The sequence below is a fragment of the Pipistrellus kuhlii genome, unplaced genomic scaffold, assembly GCF_014108245.1.
Source record: "Pipistrellus kuhlii isolate mPipKuh1 unplaced genomic scaffold, mPipKuh1.p scaffold_m20_p_7, whole genome shotgun sequence".
In the NCBI taxonomy this organism is placed as follows: domain Eukaryota; kingdom Metazoa; phylum Chordata; class Mammalia; order Chiroptera; family Vespertilionidae; genus Pipistrellus; species Pipistrellus kuhlii.
Genome location: NW_023425573.1, coordinates 70,021,638 through 70,046,044, shown reverse-complemented (window position 1 = coordinate 70,046,044; position 24,407 = coordinate 70,021,638). Strand labels below are relative to the sequence as shown.

Below are 24,407 nucleotides of genomic sequence, written 5' to 3'. Positions count from 1 at the left end.
CTTAAACTATCAAATGATTTTCCACCTCAACTCTACCTTCTTAACCAGTCTGTTAAAAAAAAAAAAAAAGAATCTGAAGTTATAACACAAATGTACCTACTACCCCAAATAACCTCTACAACCTGAAAGCCTGTAAACAGCTTAAGATATATATTAGGTCTAGTAATAATTGATGTCGTTTTCTAATACTTTTTTAAATCGAATTTATTTAAACAATACAACAAAATTTAATCAACAATATAGTTGCCGTTGTTTTCTACTACTTGTGCCCAACGCTCAGGAAGCATTTTAATCCCTCTGTTGTAAAAGTCTTGTGATTTTGATGCAAAAAATTCGGTCAATGCATTTTTGAGGCATTCTTCATTATTAAATTTTTTTCCAAGAAGAAAGTTTTGCAAAGAACGAAACAAATGGTAATCGGAAGGGGCAATATCAGGAGAATATGCAGGTTGAGGGAGAACTTCCCATTCCAACTGGCGCAGTTTTTCAGCAGTGATTCTTGCAGTATGCGGTCGTGCGTTATCGTGGTGAAGAATTACACCCTTCCGATTAATCAGCGCGGGTTCTTTTTCTCTTAAAGCTTGGGCTAACCTTTCCAATTGGGCACTATACACTGCACTTGTAATGGTTTGGGTAGATGGTAAAAGTTCATAATGAAGAATTCCTTTAAAATTCCACCAAACACACAACATCACTTTTTTCGCATGCAAGTCAGGTTTTGGCGTGGGCTGCGGAGCCTCATTTTTGTCCAACCATTGAGGCCGCCTTTTCAAATTAACATATAGCACCCATTTTTCATCTCCGGTAACAATTTGCTCTAAAAACGGCAAACGGTTTTGACGAGAGAGGAGCAAATTGTGACTCTTTGATTACGGTTGTTGTCGGTCAACTCATGAGGAACCCATTTTCCAAACTTTTGGACTTTGCCAAGTGCACGCAATTGATTGGAAGTTGTTTTTTGTGAACAATTTAAAGTTGTCGCAAGCTCTTGTTGGGTAATTTGAGGATTTTGCACCAAAAGAGCTTGAAGAGCTTCTTGATCAAAATTGGACACACGGCCTCGACCACTCTTGTCATCTAACGAAAAATTTCCCTCGCGAAATTTCTCAAACCAACGCTGGCATTTTCTGGCGCTAACTGCATCTTGACCAAGAGCACTACAGATGTTTTTTGCAGCCTCACTTGCTTTTCTTCCTAATTGGAACTCGTAAAGCATGCAGTGCCGAATATGCTCTTCATCCGCCATCTTCTTAGCCCTAGTTTTGCAACAAAAACCAAACCAAACACAAACTTTTTCAAGCAAAACTTAATTGCACTTCACACGTTCTGTAGATACCACGTGTTTGAAGGTTATGTCAATACAAGTCAACGCCAAGCAAGATTTTAAACGAATGTTTAAAAACGACATTAATTATTACTAGACCCGATAATTCTCAAAACCCAGACAGAAAATATTAACAATATGACAGAAAATATGTGCTATGATATTATTTTTTTAAATGTTATCAATTTGTTAATACAGAACTTGCAAATTCTCTATACTGATCTTTGTTAACCCTTTGTAACTTTGTAAACCCTTCAGTATTTAACTAAAACAATAATACACACATGAGGTATCTTTAAGATAGTTATCTGCTATACTATGAGCAACTGAAATGCAGGAATAGGGTCATTCATTCCTGTACTCTAACTCTGTGCCCTTCTCAAGGCTTTTAATCAAGAATATAGAGAAATGAAAAATGTGTAAAACATTTAAATCTTCCCATAATCTGGATCCACACACAAAAAAATCTGATTTAGAAAAAAATTAAGTCTTATTTAAATATGTATTTTGAAAAAGCTCAGGGGCTATAGTGATATAGAACCCCAGGTGACAAGTAGAATAATATGAAGTAAAGCAGCAAGCAATGAATATTTAGTAAATAAATTTAGGAAAAAATAATTCACAGTAAACAAATTAACGAATTGTTGAAGGTTATTCAATACTTTAATACTAGAAAGCTCAACCTAGGGTCCCTGTTAAGAATATTTTTAGGCCTTTCTTTCACTTTCAGCAAAAGGATGTCTTGCTTCCAAATGCTCCCTGATCAGGTCTTCATATTACTGCAAGTGGCTATCAGAAGAAGATTTTTCCTCTCCTCTGAAAAATGTATAAAGAATACACCCAATGAAACACAACAATCCAAATAGTTTTGTCAAAAATTTATAATTTCCTTAAAAAGATAAAAAGCAAAATACTAAAATTCCTCCTAAAAATAGTTCTTGTATCTGTGATGAATTTAACATTTCAAAAATAAAGATCCTTACTTTTTTGTACATTTTATCTTCAAATGTTCAAGTTGAGATGCCTATCCCTTCATCTAATCAAAATAAAAAACAGAGCAAATCCTTCAAATGACAGAGGAACTATGACAGACATACCTAAAACTACAGAAGAAACTTAAAATTCATTTGGGAAGTGACCCAGTTAATATACATACAACAGGTCTATTCTCAAAAAATACAGTGAACTGAACACACATCCTATCCTATATAATAAAAGCCTAATATGCAAAGTGTCCAGTTGTGCATTCAACCAATCAAAGCATAATCTATAATAATAAAAGGGCAATATGCTAATTAGATCAGATGTCTTTCAGATGTCATTCCAGACATCCTTCTTTACGAAGCCCGGCCAGAAGGAAGCCAGCCCAGGTCCTGGGTGCCTGCGGCAGCCCAAGGGCAGCAGACTGGGTCCTCGGTGCCTGCGAGTAATCAGAGGAGGGAAGAAGCCCAGGTCCCAGGTGCCTGCCGGCTGCCAGAGGAGGAAAGCCCGGGTCCCGGATGCTGGAGGGAAGCCAGTCCCAGCAGCCAGGGGAAGGAATGGCTACTCTTGCACAAATTTTTATACATCAGGCCTCTAGTTTGCCAATAATATGCTAAGGCTGCTCAACCACTTGCTATGGTGTGCACTGACCACCAGGGGGCAGACAGTCGACCAGTCAATCAGTCACTAAGGCGTTCATGGACCACTAAGGGGCAGATGCTCCGACTGGTAGGTTAGCTTGCTGCTGGGTCCTTCAGATCAGGACTGAACGAGACTGACTGGGCACGCCCTAGAGCCCTCCCACAGTCCCTCCCTGGCTGGCCAATTTTCCGTGTCCCTGCCCAGCCCCCGATCAGGCACCAGTGAGGTTCCTCAGCCTGGCCTAACCCTCTCACAATCTGGGACACCTCGGGGATGTCGGAGAGCTGGTTTCAGCCTGATCCTGCAGACCAGGCTAAGGGACCCCACTGGTGCACGAATTTGTGCACCAGGTCTCTAGTATCTAATATTGTTCTCTCTCTCTACCAAAAGCACCACTACAGATAACTTTTTAAAAGGCATAACCCCAGGAGGTCCATACTATGAATTCCCAACTTTCATCCATCACCGAGGCAACAAACTGCCTCTATCACACCATTCCCCTAAAATTGATCCCCCAGAACACTAATAATCTGGATGCAAAAACCCATGAGTGCTTCTCAAGTTTCCTTTATTACCATACTGTATCAATGGGCACTACTCTTTAACCTCACTTCTTCAAATTCTCACTTCTTTAAATGTTAACAGCATAATCCTTTGGCTCAGCTGCTGCCTTTCTCCATTCTTCAGTATTCTTTGCATGCTCCTCTTACTCTGCCTGTCCATAAAGTGCTAGTGTTGACTAGGGCCCCACTCTTCTCCTTATTCCCACTCCACATCCTTTCCCTGACCATTCTCTTCCTTTGTTCCGTATGTACTGATAACTCCACACCTATCCTCACTTGAAAACACACTACAGTTCAAAATCCTTAGAACCCAAGTGTTCATTTTGGAATCCTTTAAAGATGCATAATAAAGCCATCTCTTGTTTCCACCTCATCTATTCTTTCCCTTCACTGTTCCTAATCTGAGTGGATGGCATAACATCTAATTAAGATACAAACCTGGGAATCATCGAAGATTCTTCATATTTTTACTCTTCTCACATCTAAACATCAGTTAGTCACATTGATTCTATTCCTTCTCTCTCACCTTCCTTCTCATTCTCATTGACCTACTAACATTTAACTTTCATCTGAAAAACTGCAATAAACTCACCTGCTTCCAACACAATTCACACCTATATTCCAATCTATCCAACCCAGTACAGCCAGAGTGACTTTTTTAATACTGCACATAAATCGATAATTTTCATGCTGAAGTTTTCTGCATGACTACAGAATCCAGTACTCCTTTACATAGCATATTAGTCCCTCATGAACACCAATCTGGATCTATCTCCTACTACTCCCATTATACTTTTACTAGAGGCCCAGTGCATAAAATTCATGCACGGGGGGGAGGGAGGAGGGGGGCGGGTGTTTGTCATGGGATCGGGCCTAAACCAGCAGTTGGACATCCCTCTTACAATCCTGGACCTAATGTTCACTTGCCTGCCTCCAAGATCGCTCCTAACTCCCCCACCCGCCCTCCACCAGCCTGGTTGCAACCTTACTGCTTCCCCTGCCGACCTGGTCACCATACACAACCTGCTGTTCAGTTGTTTGGTCATCCCTCACTAACCCCCCTGCCAGCCTTGTCGTACCACACAGCCTGTGTACAGTTGTCTGTCCAGTTGTTTTAGTCATGATGGCCCCTGACTTTTTATATATATTAGGATTATCTAGTTCTCTTATATCTCAGGACCTCTACCCAGCTTATTTCCTCTGCCAGATATATATATATTCCCCTAGCATAACTGCCTAACAAACATCCATTCACACTTTAAGTCTCAATTCAACTGTTATCTCCTCTAAAAAGTTTATCTGGTTCTCCCAAGCAAACTTAGATGCTCTTTGCTTCTATTTCCTCACCTAATGCATGCATCCATTAAAGTAGCTATACCTATTTAGGTATTCACCTTTCTTATTCTTTAAGCTCAGTAAGAGTAAGACAAATTAATTTTTGAATATCCAATACTTAAACTGAGAACATGACAATTATATCCACTTATTATTTGCTAAATGAGTAAGCAAGAGGAGGCATTTAACTTTAGTAATTCTATTAATAAAGTTGTTTCTTATAAGTTATAAGAACTTTTCATTATTAAAAGCATGTATTTTTCATTAATTTAATATAGCCTGTATGTCACTAACATTTCATAGAGACAGAGACTGTTTTGCTAACAATTAAATATTTTGTGACAGTCAATTGGTTTTTTTATAATGGACATTGTTACATATTTTATTTAAATCATCAAAAAGTTTAAGGACTCCCCTCTTTCTATGACCCCACATAAGCCACAAATATTAAGTATTTCATTTTTATAAATTCATGAAAAATAGCCTGTTTTGTCAAAGGCCTTTTTAAAAATATATATATGACTAACTATAGCATTTTAGTATACAAAAAAAGTTCCTGAGATTAACTCTCTTGAATAATCTGATATTTTTTGCTGAGTATTATAAAACAATTCCAGCTAAAAAAATTACCTCTGGATGAAAGAATATTTCAGGTCCCAAGAATCTCTCATAACCAACATCAATGGAAAATTCTTTCTTTGAGATAGCATTGATTCCAGTATACTGTTTAATCCACTTCGATCCATCTGTGTCATACTTGTTAAATTCTTTTACTAAATCTGGGCAGACATAACTATAGCGCTCCTAGAAAAACAAAGAAACAAGCAATTTATTCCTCTTGTTTTAGGAAAAATACAAAAAGGGGGGAAGGGCATATTTTCAGTAAGCTAGAAACAAAACAAAAAACTTTAGAAAATAAAATTAGAAAATTAAGCTAAAGAAAATTTTATGTAGCAGAAATGAACAGTTCACCACCTGGCTTCATATATAAATAGACCGATTTGATAATAACAGAATCAATTTCTACTATTTCAATGTTATTGCAAAAAACATTGAAAAATGTATTCCAACATTTTATACTGTTTTAATAATTAATAGACTCTATATTCTAAAGAAGAGAAAGCATAAAAATACAAAACTAAAGAATTATTCATAATTGATAAAGCCACACAAATTAATGTATATCCTTAGCAGGAATAAAAGTGATTATAGTCAGGCGTCTTCAAACTATGGCCCGCGGGCCACATGCGGCCCGCAGAGGAGTCTGATCCGGCCCGCCAGGTTTTTTGGGCAGTGAGCGCAGCCGAGGTGTTACAGTAGGAATTAGTAGTTCATATAGTCCGGCCCTCCAGCTCTCTAAGGGACCGTGATCTGGCCCCCACTTTAAAAAGTTTGAGGACGCCTGGAACTGAATAAGCAGAAGAAAAAAGGCTGAAAATATAAACTATTCTTTTTCACTATATCACCTGCATAACTGAATTGTTGCTTATCTGGTTATTTGTCCCAGGAAAAAGCTATCAACCAAAATGCAATTCAAAACGTTATGGATTATAATATCCTATTTGCAATTTGTGGACTCCTAACTTCCAACCTCATTATTTCTTTTTAAAGAAAAATACATATTTCACATATTTTTACATATCAATTATTTTACCCAAGATAGATGCAAACATTAATACTGATAATCAAAGGATATAAAGAGAAAGAATATTAGAAAACACAAGGCAATTTGGTTAAGTTATATTAGGTCTTCTTTCTCTAAACCTTGGGAATAGTAATTACATAGTAATGATCTTTCCCCGGCCAGCGTGGCTCAATGGTTAAACACTGATTTATAAACTATGAGGTCACAGTTTATTTAATTCCTAGTCAGGGCACATGTCTAGGTGGTAGGCTCAATCCCCAGTAAGGGATGTGCAACATTCAATGATTCTCTAATCATGATGTTTCTATCTCTCTCGCCCTTTTCCCTTACTCTCTGAAATCAATTAAACTGTATTTTCAAAAAAGAAAATGATCCTTAAAAAAAAAAAAGACATTCAGACTGAGCATCAGTATTCTCTAAAATAGATTTAATTCAAACTCCACAGATTTCCCAAAACTGTTAAAACTGTAGTGTTGATATTGTTTACATATTTAAGAATGTCACCAACTGTAGAGTGATGTTTGGTAGCCATTTAGTAATTCCTTTACTATCTAGATAAAGTAGTAAATTTATTTTTATTCCCAGCCCTTAAAAATAATCATATATAGACGAGTGGCCTGGTCACAATAAAAGGGAATTAGAGGAAATATTTTAATATTGCTATTTGCCCTTTGTAATAGAAGTGTCAGAGATGAAAGAAAATTAGTAAAATGTATATGAAAATCTCCCTCCTGTTAAGAATCTGGGGCTTGCCATGGGACCCAGAGTCAAGTCCCCGCCCAACCGTGCGCGCCTCAAAATCATGTGAGACCCAGACCCAGCTGGTCCCAACCCCCGTCAAGTCCTGCAGGGCAGAGGGTGTAGCCTCAGGTCCCCCGTCAAACCCAGCCAGGTGGGGGATGTAGCTTCAGGACCCCTGGCCCAGCATCGGGGTGGTAGACGTGGCCTCAGGTCCCCCAGCCTGGTGCAGAGTGGGGGGGAGGTGCAGCCTCAGGTCTCCCGGCCCCAGAACAAGAGAGTGAGTGCACAATGATCATTTGTGTATTAGCTCTTTATTATATAGGACTAGAGGCCCAGTGCATGAAATTCATGCAGGGTGGAGGGGGGTGTCCCTCAGCCCAGCCTGCACCCTCTCCAATCTGGGACCACTCAAGGGATATCCAACTGCCTGTTTAAACCTGCTCCCAGTGGGATCAGGCCTAAACGGGCAGTCGGACATCCCTCTCACAATCCAGGACTGCTGGCTCCCAACTGCTCGCCTGCCTGCCTTCCTGATTGCTACTAACTGCTTCTGCCTGCCAGCCTGATCATCCCCTAACCACTCCCCTGCCAGCCTGATTGATGCCTAACTGCTCCCCTGCCAGCCTGTTTGCCCCCAATTTCCCTCCTCTGCCAGCCTGGTCACCCCTAACTGCCCTCACCTGCAGGGTTGATTGCTTCCAACTGCCCTCCCTTGCAGGCCTGGACCCTCTCAACTGACCTCCCTTGTAGACCTGGTGCCTCCCAACTGCCCTTCCCTGCTGGCCATCTTGTGGCAGTCATCTTGTGACCACACAGGGGCAGGATCTTTGACTACATGGGTCAGCCATCTTGTGTGTTGGAGTGATGGTCAATCTGCATATTACTCTTTTATTAGATAGGATAGAGGCCTGGTGCATGGTTTGGGGCCAGCTGGTGTGCCCTGAATGGTGTCCCGGATCAGGGTGGGGGTTCCCTTGGCGCATGGGGTGGCCTGAGCGAGGGACCTGTGGTGATTTGCAGGCCAGTCACGGCCCTAGTGACCCAAGTATCTGGAATTTATTTACCTTCTACAATTGAAACTTTGTAGCCTGGAGCAGAACCAAGCCCCTTGCTCTGTGGCTGGCAGCCATTTCTGTTTGGATTTGTTTACCTTCTATAATTGAAACTTTGTAGCCTTGAGTAGAGGCCTAGGATGGCAAGGGCAGGCAGAAAGCTTGGCTTCCTCTATTGCCTGGGAAACCCAAATCTCCCTCCTGCTCTCTGTGGCTATAGCCATCTTGGTTGGATTTATTTGCATATTCGCTCTGATTGACTGGTGGGTGTGGCTGGTGGGCAAGACTTGTGGATGTAGGGGGGTGTGTGTGTGTATGATCAATTTGCATATCACTCTTTTATTAGGTAGGATTATATAGGATGGGCAAATTAATTAAGTTATTTTTGCCAGGTTAGATTTCCTTTTACATATTCCAAACATATGTGATAGGCTCTATGAAATTTTGTAGATATGTTGACAAATGATACATGTAAAAAATTATGCTCAGTATTTTGATAGTTTGTATGAAACACTGAAATAATGAAGACATATGTAGCATACAAGTTAATAGAATACTTACACAGCCTTCACATTTTTCTATTTGCCATTAACACTTAAGCTAACTATACCAAAATCTATCAATTAAATCAAAATAATATTGCAACAGAAAACTTTCAGAATAAGGAATTCAGTGAAGAAATTGAGGTTTGGGGACTCTGAAGTGAACAAATTTATTTTACAAAAGGAAATAGTCATGAAAATGTATGATAGTCCTCTCAAATGTTAAGATGTGAGGAAAAAAGAATTGGTAATACCCCCAAATTATTTCCTTACAAGAGATAGAGAACACATACACATACACACATACACACACACACACACACACACACACACACACACACGTAATTAATAATTTGTAACTGGCTAACATGATTTTTTTAAGTACCGTTCTTAAGAATTTTTCATGTTAATATTTTAATTTTGATTTTAATCTCTAACTGAATTACACCTCATCACTCTATACCTTTACTGCCTTTGCAGTTTCCAAGGATTGCTCTGGAGGGATTCCTACTTCTCGGTCTCTCAGCAATTGTTGAATAAAATATGTTATATCTCGTCCTGCAATGGGAATGTGCTTAATACAGCTGCCAATCACATAACCTTCAGCCTAGGGGGAAGAAAAAAGAGTATCAAATTTACTGTCAATGTTTTCAAAATTAACACAACCTAAATAATTAGCTATTAAAGAACAATACCTCAAGTTAGTGTAGTTATATCTAAAGTATTACTTTATCCCAGGATAATTCTTCTAGTCTTTACTCCTCAATTGTATTCCCCATAGTTACTTATCACAGAGTTTATATTACTGTACAGTATGAATGGCCAGCAACATTCTCTCATTGATGAGTTTATAACCAAGCTGAAATAACTCAATAACTTAGAAATAATGACTTTCAGAAGTAGTAAATATTTTAGATAATAGACTTTAGATGAGATGATTTTTAAATCTTCCAAAATTTCAATAAGAAATTTAGATTTCATCGTAGGAAATTTGATCATTAATTCGAAAGCTGGCTATCATTTTCCCCAATGAAGTAAGTACCAATTTCACAAGCTTCAGACATACCATGCACCATAACAATGTCAAATAATTAAGTTCTGCAGAATAAATTCATAAATTTATTGATCCAAATCAGAAGAACAAAAAATAATGTAGCAAAATTAAATTTCATTAACAAATGAAATGTCAGAGATGTCCTCATGTGCCCATGACAATATAGTAGGGATTAAATTAGCCCTCTCATCTTAAAAACAGGACAAATTATATGAAGTTGATTTTCAAATACTAAGGAATAGGCTGAGTAGATCAGTGATCCCTAAGAGAAGGGAAAACAAACAAGGTGAGTGCTACAAACATTTCATCTTGCTGCCCAGGGAGAGTTCTTAGGCAACAATATAATCATCATGTGTTATGTGAGAAAATCAAGGGCAGAGAAAGGACCTTTGGAAAGAAGCAGGCAAAAAGAACGATCCCCAACTCATACATAGCTGGGAATAGTTTATGTTCCCACTCACCAGAATTTAAAGACCTCAAACTCAGAGCACCCAGTAGTCTCCAGAAGAATATTGCCTCAACACTGGGGATAAAGTAGGCCTAGATAAAACATTGTTCTGAACATGCTTAATAATGTTTTAAAGGGGTCCCTTAAAGGATCAAACTGATTCCTATTCACTTGCCCGTGTCCCAAGAAAATATCTTAAAATATTAACCAAAAAAGGAACCAGGAAAATACAACTCCTGATCAAGAAGAAAATACATCAATAGAGAAAAAAGCAGAAATGTCAGATATAGAATTAGTATACAAGGATATTAAAACAAATAATGTACTCCATCTGATCTGATTCAAGAAGATCAATTGAAACATGAGGAACAGAGAAATAGAAGCTATAAAAAGGCTCAAACAGAACTTCTAAGAACAAAAATACATGAACTTAAAAATACAATAAATGTAATTACAGCAGATTAGACAATAAATAAAAATCATGATCATGAAGATAGAAATAGAAACTATCCAAAAGGGTACAGAAAAGAAAAAAAAGGTTAGAAAAAAATAAAGAGTATCAGTTAAATATGAGACAACTTTAAATAATCTAACATACATTTAATTGGAGTTTCCAAAGACAAGAAGGTAAAGCAGGAAAAGATATGTGAAGAAATAATGGACAAAAACTTCTCAGATAACATAAAAACTACAAATTCATAGGTCCAAGCAGCTCAATGAGAATAAATGAAGAAACCCATACTTAGATAACATCACAATCAAATCGCTAAAATCTAGTGAACCTGAAATATGTAAAAAGATAACTTGACAGCAGCCAGACAAGAAATGTTACATTCAAAGGAACAAACCTGAAATTATAGCAGATACTTTCAAAAACAAAGTAAGTTAGAAAACAGTAGAGCCACATCTTTAAAATACTTAAAGGAAGAAAACTGTCAACCTAAAATTCTACACTAAGTAAAACTACCTGTCAAAAATGAAAGCAAAATAAAAACTTTTTAGAGTATGTACATGAACTAATTAATATTAAAAACCAACATTCAGACAGAAAGAAATGATGCTAGATGAAAATCTAGAACTTCACAAAAGAATAAAGAGCACAGAAAATGGTGTGTAGGTAAATATAAAAGAATTATATGTGTTTTTCAAAATCTCTTTTAAAGATTTTTATTTATTATAGGCTGACGTGTGACCTGTCGTTACCAAAATTCTAAGTTAACATGCTAATCCCCAATACTGTCAAAATATTAATGTCTTTGGAGATGGGGTATTTAAAGAGGTAATTAAGTAAAAATAAAATGATTAGAGCAGGCCCTGATCCGGTATGACTACTGTTCTTAAAAGAGGAAGAGACTGGAACACAGACACAAAGGAGACATATGATCTACAAGAGAGTCCTCGGAAGTCAACATTACCAACATCTTGACCTCAAACTTTTTAGCCTCGATATCTGTGAAAAAAAATAATCCTTTACTGTTTAAGTCACTCAGTCTGTGGTACTTTGTTATGGCTGCCCTAGCAAAACTAATATACAACTTACAATGAAACAAATTAATAATATACTATTGAATAAGTAAACATGTAGAAGTAAAATGAATGACAATGACAATACAGACTAGAAAGGTTATGAAATGTTAGAATATTACTTGGAGTTAGATTGTATTAAGTTGAAGTTGTTTACTAAAAAGCCCTAGAGCAACAACCACCAAGAAACAAGCAAATGATAATACCAAAAAAATATAGTATAGCTAATAGGTCAATAAAGAAGATCAAACAGAATTTTTAAAATAACCCATTAACTCAACAGAAAATAAGAAAATAATGATCAGTATAAATTTGAGCTATCATTTTGGAACTATGAGGCACAGTAATAAAGCTAATTTGTCATTAAAATTAGAAGCACAAAGGCCTTGGCAAAAAATGCTAACTCAGACAATAATCCAATCTGCTGTAGTTTTCTTAATATGCTTTACTAAATTCAAACCATGAAGCCCAATCATATCTTGAGCTTTTTATTTTTTTAAAAAATAGTTCCTTAAAAGTCATTAATAGTCATTGCTCACACATAGCTGCCATTTTGTTAATGTGCACACAAGTCTGAAATGTGTTAAGGATAATAGAGATTATCAACTGGTTAATACACACAAAGACACATCAAACTGGAAAAAAGAATTCCAAGTTTAAGAAAATATGTATTTTTTCATTTCATATACTCTAACTCATCATTTTCCAATTATGAATTAGAAACTATTGCTAATAAAATTCTAATTATTTTCTAATAGTAGTACAAACCTATAGCAAAAGAAACATTTTAGGATTTGTTTATACAATTTTAACAATAATTTGAGCAAAATACAACTATAGTTGACCAAATGGCCAAATCACAGCAAAATTTTAAAGTATAATATTTAAAGTTTTAAAAAGTGGTATTAATTCATATAATTTATCTTGTCAGGTGTGTAATTTGATGTCCTGTTCAGTAATTTTAAAATATTCTTACCACAGGAATGACATGTGTGACACCATCTCCACTGTCTATTACCGTACCAGTCAACGTCCGTTCCCCTACTTGTCTTGAGGTCCAGGATGCAGCTAAGGCAAGAACGGCCTTGAATAAAAAGAAATAAGACAGGCAAAAAAGAAACAAAGTCAGAGAGTTAAAATTACATATATTTTACTGGAGTACTTTATTCAATTTTAAATGTAGTATGCCTGGAAAGAAAATACTCAAAATTAATTTACACTATGCAATCAAATTATTCACGTCCTCCATTTTATTAAGACAAATTTACAAGTTTCTATTTGCTTTCAGGGACATATTTATTTATTTTCCATATTTTAGTGAGAACCTTTTTTCTCCTAAAGCCAAAAAAATGTGGAAGAATAACCTGAAATTGTATAGTATAAGATTGCCAAGACTTAAACTAAGTTTATATGGGATAGCTTATTACAAACAACAAAGTAGGAGAAGCATACCACCAACCAACCAATCACCAGAATTATTCAATACAAAAATGGCTAAAACAAGTATCACTCTTGTAAGATTATCTCCAAATTTTCTAAGTGCAACATGCATCTAGGGATATGTAACAACTTATCACAGAAAAAGCCCTTACACATTTCCAAATATTATGATATAATTATAAAACAAAGTTGATGAGGTAACATTTTTCTGTGAAAAATTGTGGCATAGGCAATAAAGTGTAATTCTTTAAAAAAGAAGTTTACAAATTAAGAAATTAACACAGCTAGTTCATTTTTTAAAATCTTATTTCATACAATCCAAGCCTCAAATAAGATATATGACTAATAATTAAAAACAGAACAAAACTAGCTTTTCAAAATCTACTTGCAATATAAATAGTTAAAAAAACGGACCTAGAAAGTTATCTAGGCTGACCTCCAATTATAATACAGGTTCACACTACAAACATTGTGTGCCACCAGAACTATATAATAGTTTTTATACTCATTAAGCTTCTGTGATATACCAGGTTATCACATTTACTATAGGGGTAAAAAATAAGAGGTGAGTTCTGATCCTGAGGGGTGGGACAGAAGCTGTACCATATAGATATAGATACAAATTAAGTATAATAAAGTATTGCAGGGATTTATGATATATAGGATACAGAGAGGCACAATGGAGAAGGTGGTCAAATACACCTAGCAATAAATCAGTCAAAACAAAACCGTAAAAAAAGGACACAACGAATGTTATAAGGATAAATGAATATACATATACTAGAGGCCCAATGCACGAAAATTCATGCAAGAGTAAGCCTTCCTTCCCCTGGCTGCTGGCACCGGCTTCCCTCCTGCACCCAGAACTGGACTGCTTCCCTCAGGTCCCAGCTTCCTCAGGAAGAACCTCCAGTACTGGAAGCTGCCCATTGCCTTCACCTTGAGGCTCTGGCAAGGGTCAGAGCCATACACTCACTGTCTGGTGGAGACAAGGGAGCTAAAGCAACTTTTAGTCTTATGTAAATCCTTGCTGATGGGCTATCATGGAGCTATTACTGGAATTGCCTGCCTAAAGGCTATGGGTGTATCCCAGACCTGAATAAAAGGATCACAAGGCCAGAGCAAAGCGAAGTCCTCTCTTGGGCTTCTGCCTGGCCAATTCCCAAATTAGTTTTTCTTGTCTTATCTTTTTCATTTGTGTGAGGCCTCCATCAGAACCTGAACTCTGAACCTTGAACCATGCGGGACAGGGGGTACAATCACAGTCCGGAATGACACCTGGAAGACGTCTGGTCTAATTGGCATATTACTCTTTTATTTTTATAGATAAGAAGTGGTAGAAACAGTCAATGAACTTTAGTTCCCTTTTTTCTGTCCTATAAAAGGCCATGAGTTAACCAAAAACCATTAACATACTTTAACACTTCTTTTCTACTGACTAAAACTCAATTTCCTATAATATTATTTCTAAATTATCAATTCAGAAGAGAACTATGATGTGCTTTGAGGTTATAATACAGATAGATAGATAGATAGATAGATAAGAATTAAACCAGATTAAAACTTAAGAATCCAGATTCTCTTAACTTATGAACTTGCTTACCTGCACAGCAATGTACAAGCCTGGAACATTGAAGGATTCAAACATTATTTCAGCAGTATATTCCCTGTTTTCTGGAGTATTCAAAGGAGGTTCAGTCTATTAAATTGAATAACATTTTAAATAGACAATATCAGAATATTTTGATAACTTCATAGACAATTTTAAAAGAGAAATAATTTTATTTCAATCATTGTATTTAAAAGTCATCAAGCTTTAGAGGTAAAGAGACACATGGATCAAAGAAAAAATAGAGAATTCAAACAGATCTAAATATATGCAAGAATATGGTTATTCACATTTAAAAAAAAAAACACCCTAAATTCCTGTCACACCACTTGTAAGAATTAAACAATGAGAAAGGGAAAGAAGGAAGGAGGAAGAAGACCCAGTCAAATCACCTTGTAAACATGGTAATGAAAGACCTCCAATGGTATTTGCTAGGGGAAGAATCATTTACGTAGGCACTGTTTATAGCAGAGTATACCTATCTGTCTGTAATTATATAATAGTAAACTAGAGCCCCAGTACAAGAAATTCATGAATGGGTAGGGTCCCTAGGCCTGGCAGGTAATCAGGGATGATCCGAAGGGTGATTGGCAGTGTGATCCTGTGGCCCCCACTTGCACCTGCCTTGGCTGGCTTGGTGCCACCTACTTGTCAGCCCTACCCCTTGCCACTGCTATAGGCCAGGGCCTGCGGCCTGGGGACAGCTTCTGTGTTAAGCGTCTGCCCCCTAGAGGTCAGTGTGGATCAAAGCGACTGGCCTTCGCGAGTTGTTCTGCCTTTCAGTCAATTTGCATATTAGTGTTTTATATAGATAGATAGATAAGTCAAGATTCTACAAATTTATGGCACAGCTTCCTGAGAAAAATGTTATGCAAGTTAACATAACTGTTAAGCAACTATAAAATGGAGATATTTACATAGTTCTCTTCAGTTTAAGTTACGTGGCTGCATACATCACTTAGAAGCCTGGGTCTGGGTTAAATCTGAGCCAAAAACGACCTAGGGAACAGCACTGGCAATCCCAGACCTCATTTTTTGCTTACATCTCATGATTATTTAATTCACTTAAATTATTAAAGCTGAAAACTGGGTAAGATGGATTCTTATGAGTCTGATATGACAATCCAATCCTTTTTGTTATCTCAAATATGTAAAGTTAAAAGGCAAAACTTTTAACCTTAACACAAAAGAATTATATTTTTGAGCTTGAGGAAAGACAGGGATTCCTTACATTTACAGAGCAAAAATTACAAGAAAAAAAAAGATAAAATTTGAATTCATTACAAATTAAATGTATTTCTTTCAATTTTAAAAGCCACTATAAATAAGGTTTAAAAAAATTAAGCAGAAATAGTTTTTCATATGTAAAACTTTTAATAGTCAAACTGCCTGATGTTAAGAGTTTGGAACTAGGTTCAACAATATGAAGATATTTAGCAATACATCAAAATTAAGCAAACTAAAAAACCAAAGCAGTTAAAACTTATAAACTCCAAAACAGAAGAAGTTCTATATAAAATATAATCAGAAACTTCATAAGGAAAACATACAGATAGCTAGTAAGTACATGAAAAAGTGCTCAATATCATTAGTCATCAGGAAATTGCAAATTAAAAATGAGAAAGCTTACACTAAAATGGCTAAAACTAAAAAGACTAACACAGCAAATATTGGGCAGATTGTTGAGCAACCAACTTACTAACATCTTATATAAAGGTTCTGAAAAAATTCTGAAAGTTTCCTATAAAACCTATTATGCACCTACTTATAGCATTCCTGTACCAATTTATACAAGAGAAATGAAAACATGTGTCCCCCAAAAGATCTGTATAAGAATGTTCCCAGTAGCTAAATATTGTTCATAGTAAAAAACTGGAAAAAGCCTAGGACTAGGTGAACACCAACAGAAATACATAGTAAGGCATATTCATCTAATAGGATACACCCAGAAAAAGCAATATGTTATTGGTATCCTCAACCACATGGATTAATTTTTAAATTTTAGTCTCTGGAAAATAGAAATCAAGGGTTGGAAGAGGTGAGGAAGGAGAGTGCTGTTTTTTTATTTTCCATCTTACACCATTTGATTTTTTGAAAATATGAACATGCAACTATTTTGGTAAAAAGAAAAAAGTTTAAAAATTAAGTTATATTGTATTTTTGTTGCCAAGAATTACAAATAATAATCAGATTACAATTAAAAAGGGAAGTGCCACATTTCCAACTTTTTTCTGAACCTTAATATTCCTATCAAAAAAATTACATATTAATCATCAAAGGAATTTCTTAAGTGCCTAAACTTTTGAACTCCAGAACAGGATAATCTTAAAAACAACAGCTTTTTAGTAGTCTTTAAGACATATGACAATTTAATAAAAATTCACCCTTGTGAATACAGATGTGATGAAAATATTCTCATTAAGTTTAAAACTTTCCTCAATGAAATTACAATTTGTACTTACCAAAAGAAAATAATGGTCTTCAGGTTCTGCCCTTAAATATTTAAAGATCACTTGTTCCATAAACTTTTCCATCAAATCCCAATCTTCAACTATACCATGGCGAATTGGCCACTATTAAAACAAAACAAAAAAATACAAATATTATTAACATAAAAAAAACACTACCAAAATTTAAAAACCCTGTGAATACTAGAGCATTAGTGAATATTACATAACGACAGCATTTCTTAGGTGTGATAATCAAACTGTAGATCATTCTTTAGAGATTCATACATAACTATTAAGATATAAATAAAATTATCTCTACAATATATTTTCTGGTGATTCAATTAAAAACATAATGCAAACATGTAAAAATGTTAAAAATTGTAAATCTAGATGGAAAATCATTGTACAAGTCTGGATTTCTGAAAATTTTGTAATAAGCGAAAAACTTAAAATTAAGCCTATGAAAATTATAGTTTACTACAATTTCCTTAATTTTTAATTTATTAGCTCTTTCACAAATATTTGATATGTGCTTAATATATAAAACACAGTTGGTAAGTATATAGCAATAATAAATCAAGCACATAAATTTAAAGAAAAACTATATATATTTGTAAAGAAACATGCTTTCAAAACTGAGCCCCAGGGTACTACAGCAAATTCACAAAGATAACTCCAATTACTTTAAATTTTTCAGGAAAATACAGTGACACCCAAAATCAGTTCAACACTGCATATCTTACTAGCTGAGAAATTCAGTTTCAACATTAGGTAATACTACATATATTATGTTCAATAACATCACCTCTTTGAGAAGCTGATTTGCCAGTGGTTGCTATAATAAAAACTCATACCTCCCCCCAAAACTCATCCTAATATATAAAGAGCCAGGTGCCATCACGACCAAACGGATAACCAGTCACCATAAAGTGCATGGAGCACCTCTCAAGTGGTCCCCCTCACCGGCCCCGAACTGCTTGCCATGGCGGCAGTGGCGGGCTGCTTCACAGGGAGGCAGCGAGTTTCACGGAGCAGTTGAGGGGCAGCAGGAGCCTGGAAGAGCAGTCGCAGGGTGGGGGGAGTTTCATGGAGCAGTAGGGGGCAGGAGGAGCCTTGTGGACCAGTAGCAGGGTGGGGGTAGTTTTGTGGAGCAGTGGCAGGGCAGGGGGAATTTCGTGGAGCATGGTGGGGCGGGAAAAGCCTCGTGGAGCAGTCGAAGGGCTGCATCACGGAGCGTCCCTGGGAGGGGAGCTTCACGTCGTGTCGTAGGGCAGCAGAGGCCAGCGACAGAGGCCAGGCTAGGCCTAGGGACCCTAACCACGCATGATTTCGCACATACTGGGCCTCTAGTGTAAAATACGAAATGCAGGAGGCAATGTGCAATCTGATTCCAGGTGTGAGAAGTTGTGAAGTACCTAATAGGCACATATATTCTTAGAGAATTTTAATTATTTAACAATTAAATTTTTTCCTTTCAAGTAAGTGTCTTTATTTTTTTCAAAAAGCTATTTAGTTCCTTAGACCTAGCTACTTAATAAGCAAACTGTTAAGATATTTCTTTTGGTCTATAGATCACTCTATACAATCTTACTGAAACACTAAAAAGCATTGAGAAAATTTGTGAATTTCTGCAATAAAATACAGTTCCACAACACATATAACTAACAAAAGATTAGTACATATTCCAAATATATAAAAAATTCCTTATATAAGCAAGTTAAAATTTATGCAAAAAAAATTTAAATATATATTTCAGAAAAAGAAACAAACAAAAATATATAGTTCCAAGCACATAGTACATACTCAATACGCTAGACTGAAAGAAAAAGTAAACCTCCTATAGTCATATTATCAGATAATCCCCAATATCCACATCTCACCCTAGTCTTCTCCACACTTTTTAAGGCATTATACTATGAATTCTCCTCGATTTAAGTAAGGAAAAATATCTATTATATCATTCATTTTATAACATTACTGAAGTTTACATATTTAAATAACCTAAGTGTTATTTTATTGTGTAGCAACTGTGAACCATTGGCACAAATGCTAAGGACATGTACAACCTGCCCCCCAGAAGCTCAATCTAATGAAATAGATAGATACAAATCTATTGTAAGTTTATAAAGAAATAAAAAACCTAGGACTAGATAAGAAGCTAGGCTCCTAAGGGAAAATAGAAATACTCCTGTATGACTAATGAGGTCATATCTAAACTGGGTCTTAATGTAGCAACCTTGTTAATTTTATTTTTATTTTTTTGGAGGAGGGAGAGGAAAGAACATATAACGGTAGAATAGAAAGAAAAAAGATGTAAAAAGACAAACACTGCATTTAACAATGAGAAATATGTGTAACAAAAGGATTGGGAGGAGGGGTATAGAAAGACAGATCAGTTCTAGATAAAGGGACCAGATTCTCAAAAACCGTATTTTCCTTTTATTTAGATTTTATTCTGTAATAAATAGGGCTTCAGCAGAAAATTTTAAGCAGGGGAGTGACAAGAACAGCTTTGGTTTTTAGGAAGATTATTATAGCAGCACTGAGAAAGCTGAAAAGAATTTAAGACAACTAAGCAAGAGAAAATAAAAGCCCCAACTGTGGTAACAACGATACTAGGCCAGATTTAGGATTTCTATCATTAAGAATGAGAAGAAAAGCAAAGATATCAATATTTTTAGCTTTGAAGTCAGACCGGAAAGAACCTATTAATCGAGACACAAAAGTTCTGTTTTATTTTTTCTTGAATTAAGCAACATATATATTGTTTTGGTAGGTTATATTTGAGAGGCAGGCAGTAGGGTAGTTGACTGTAGGTAGTTGGAAATGAGGCCAAGAAACTGGAAGTAGAGATTTTAGGTTATAGTTGTAGACAGAGGAGTGGAATAGATCACCTACACAAAGAATTTAATAAAGAAATAAAAGAGAATCAAGGACAGTACCTGGGAAATAAAAACTTTTGAGTAGTGGACAATGGAGGAAGAACCAGTAACAATAGCAAAAATGAAACAGTAACAAATAAAGAATAAATGTCCCCATTATTCAAGAAGGATGAAGACTGTTACACAAAATCAGATTTAATAGTTTATCAAATAATTAGAGACTAAATAAGAAATTTGGTTTCAAAAGGAAAATAATAGCTAAAAGACTGAGGAAAGAAGGTACAAATAAAGACTGAGAAAGTTGTTTTTTTTACGTTTGCTTGCAGAATTTGGAAGACATGAAAATGTGTTTAAGGGAAAAGAATCAGTGCAAAGGAACTATGGTCTCTCAGCTCACTGACTTCAACATCTTCAAAGATTTCTTTTCCCCATTTTGGTTAGTTTAGATCTTACTATCCTCAGCATCTCTAAGTACCAGAAATGCAAGGACACTCCACTCTGATCATAACCATTCATCCGCCAGCAACTTGCTATATCTCTCTTTATTACAATTAGACTAGCAGGCCACTGGCTATCATAATTATTCCCTAGCTATCACTCTCCCCCCAACACACACACACACACACACACACACACACACACACACACTTAGATTTTATGCCACATCACTTTGACTATTCATACTTCCTTTTCTCATTCTATCTACCAAAGCTCAACTCAGCATGATCCTACCCTAAACTTGCCTATCACAAAATGCTGGTTATACTGAAGAAACATATGTAACTGGGGTGATGAAACTAAGCATTCCTATTTGCTATTCTCAAATAGACCTAACTTTGCCAGGCAAGCATTTGTTTCTACTCTATTCATCTTTACTCTCCACAATGATGATTTTAAATGTCTCCATTATTCAGATTTCACCCACCTCCCACTATTTCCTGGGAAGCAGAGTTGATAATGCCATGTATTTCACAGAGACAGGGACAGCAGACACCAACAGTCAGGAATCCCTTCATCAAATCTATAAAACTGTCTCCATATGTATTCCTTTTTCTCTTTCACTTTTAATAACATAAGAGAATCTTCCACATATCAATTAGATCATCTGTGCTCTGGACCTCACCCTTTTGGCTTTCTCAGAGACCTGAATTACATGTTATTTTAATCTCTTTTTCTAATGGCGCTTTCATAACAGCATTTAAACATTTCTTCTACCTTAAACCCACATGTCTCTTGATCTCTCTCTCTCTCTCTCCCAATCACAGCCAAACCTCAATGAATATTGACATTTTTTTCCTGGCCTACCATTCACAATCCATCCTTCTGTAATCCAGCCACATTACTCCTAAAATGATTTTTATTAAGGTGACAAATGACATCCTTGTAGCTAAAAAATAGTAATTAATATATGGGCTCCAGGTGACTTGACATCTTAGCAACATTCCATGCTGTTTATCACTTTCCTGTTTACCCCATCCTCTAACCATGCTTTCTCAGTCTCCTTTGTAAAGATTTCCTCTTCTATTCAAACCTAAATAGAGTACTTATCAGTCTGTGTCCAGGCCCTTCTCTGGTGTACACTTCCCTAGGTAATTTCAGCCCTTCCTGGATAAATGATACCTTCCAAATATTTATGTCTTTTTTCTGAGTTCCAAAAGCCAAATATTTGTCTAACAATGTATCAGATGTCTCCCAGATATCTACAACACTACTTGTTAAAAACGAAACTTATCCTCTCCTCCCTACATCACAACCCAGTCAAAAATGTTTTCCCTTAAATGTTCTCAATCTCTAGAAATGAGGAGCAAGGAAACTTTCCAAGAATTGAGAATTATCCTGAATTACTAGGTACATGCCCTTGACCGGAATCGAACCTGGGACCTTTCAGTCTGCAGGTCGATGCTCTATCCTAGGGGTGTCGAACTCAATCAGAGAAGGGGCCAAAATCTAAAATCCAGCCTAAATTGCGGGCCGAATGGTTTACTGAACAGTCATAAACTGTCATTGTGATGGAAACGCAGTGGAGTGCAGTGATGACAGCGCGGTGCGGGCCACATTGCAAGGCCTGGCGGGACGGATTTGGCCCGCGGGCCTTGTGTTTGACACATGTGCTCTATCCATTGAGCCAAACCGGTTTCAGCCAATTACTAGGTACAAAGTATTGCCACCAATATTTTGTTAACCATTTGTTACTCCTTAAATATCAACTTTTTCATTCTTGACCAAAACAAAACAAAAAAAAACAATAAACCAACATTATTTTTACAAAAATCTAATCAAGCTTCTAGATTTAACTATCGTTTTACTACAGTCCCTTCCCCCAAAGTAAATATAGAGGATCACATTAAATCATTAAATGACACAAGGATGCAATCATCAGAATCCAAAATATGAATCATTTAACAAGACAACCAAAAATTTTCTATAAATAAAAGCAAAAAGAGATAAGCTTGGCCAATGTGGCTCAGTTGGTTGGAACATCATCCTGTATACCAAAAGTTGGTGGGTTCAATTCCTGGTTAAAGCACTTGCCTAGATTTTGGGATCAATACCTGGTCAAGGCATGTATGGAAGGCAACCAATCAATGTTCTCTCTTGCACTGAACTATCCCACCCACTCCCGCTCTTTCTCATTATTGATATTTCTCTCTATGCCTCTCCCTTCCTCTCTAAAAAAAAAAAAAAAAAAAATTGCACAGCCAGAACTCCAGCCATGCCAATATACTTCAATATTTGTGCTTTTAATCACTACTTAAAACCATTAATGTTAAATTCTTTAACATGGCCTAACAACACTTTCAACAATCTTATCCTGGCCTACCAGTTCAGCCTCCTCACTTCTTTCTACCTCCTCTATGCTTTAGGCACACTGGTCGTTCAGTTTCAGGCTCCCCTCATACTTTAATGCCTTCCTGAATACTGGAATCTTTGCTTAGTGTATATAACCTTGCCCACACAATTCATCCAACACCTATTTATTATTGAAGCCTCAGCTTAAAGATTTACTCCTTAAAGATTTTTCTGAGTCCACAAAATAGGTTAGCTACTCCTGATATACATTCCCAGTTATTCTGTATTTTCCTTTTTGTAACTCCCTTAACACCTATAATTACTTTCTCAGTATATTCCTTTCCACCACATTATAATTACTTCATCAGGAAAGTCATTTTGTTACTTATGACTGTATTCTCAGCACTTAGCCAAATTTTTTACACATGGTAGTGTTCATTAATAAATTATGAGAACAAAAGAAATGAGGAACAAAGGAGGAAATTTGCAAATGAGGCAAAGTCAATGTTAAAAATAAGATCATATATGTCAGAATAGTATTTATCTTTTGGTATGGGTAGAGGTGGTGATTATGGGAGTAGGCACAAGAAAAGCCTCTAGGTTACTCGATTTACTCTATTTCCTGAACTTTTACGATGAGAGCCATAAATTTTTTTTTAACTATATAATTAAGACTTACCTATTTTACTACATACAAATTACACCTCAATAAAAAGGAAGAAGGGGAAGAATGGCAGGATAAGAAAAGGAAAAAGACAATGAAGGGAAAAGAGAGCAGCACTTCCACGTGATATAAGCTTCAAAAAGGAGAGAAATGGTATAGGTTTAAAAACTTATGGAAAATGTCTCTAAATGTGGCAATGAGAAAGGCAATCACATTTTTGATTCTGAGATCTAGTAGGTAGGGAAAAGTAAACTCTACTCACTTGGGCAGGGTGAAATTTTCCACTTAGAAAAAAAATAAATAAGTTAAAGCTAAGTTGGGAGGGGCCACAGGAAAGGAGAAATTTCTATTGTGAAGAGGTTGAAACTATCAGGCCTATAACAGAGTGAATTCCATCCAAATGGCACAATTATAAACTAATTTTTGAAAGAAAATGTTATTTATAATTTACAAATCATAAAATATACCTTTGTTGCATATGTAGGTTTTTCTATTGCTTCATCACCAATGAAGAAGTCTAAGTCATCAACACCTTTCAACACCCTCCTTTGAGCTTGATCACCCACTTTTGCTGACTCCTTAATAGCAATACCTTTAAAATAAAAGTTATTTATGCATGTCAAATTTTTTATTATTTTCAGGTGCAACAAATTTATAAAGTACTTCTTCGATTAAAAAGAACTATTAAACAAAACATGATCTAGCATATTTAAATTGCCAA

The 24,407-nt window shown here is 36.1% G+C and overlaps 1 protein-coding gene across 1 annotated transcript in view; it reads right to left on the bottom strand.

The window, feature by feature from the left end:
- The window catches only part of ACTR3 (actin related protein 3), a 54,588-nt gene that overhangs the window by 6,056 nt on the left and 24,125 nt on the right, over positions 1-24,407 (bottom strand). The window contains exons 3-8 of the mRNA XM_036420991.1: positions 24,154-24,278; positions 17,363-17,473; positions 14,895-14,990; positions 12,828-12,935; positions 9,289-9,432; positions 5,476-5,649 (exon numbers count right to left, since the gene is read on the bottom strand). Of these exons, the coding sequence (XP_036276884.1) occupies positions 5,476-5,649; positions 9,289-9,432; positions 12,828-12,935; positions 14,895-14,990; positions 17,363-17,473; positions 24,154-24,278 (758 nt within the window). The remainder of the gene's footprint in view (positions 1-5,475; positions 5,650-9,288; positions 9,433-12,827; positions 12,936-14,894; positions 14,991-17,362; positions 17,474-24,153; positions 24,279-24,407) is intronic.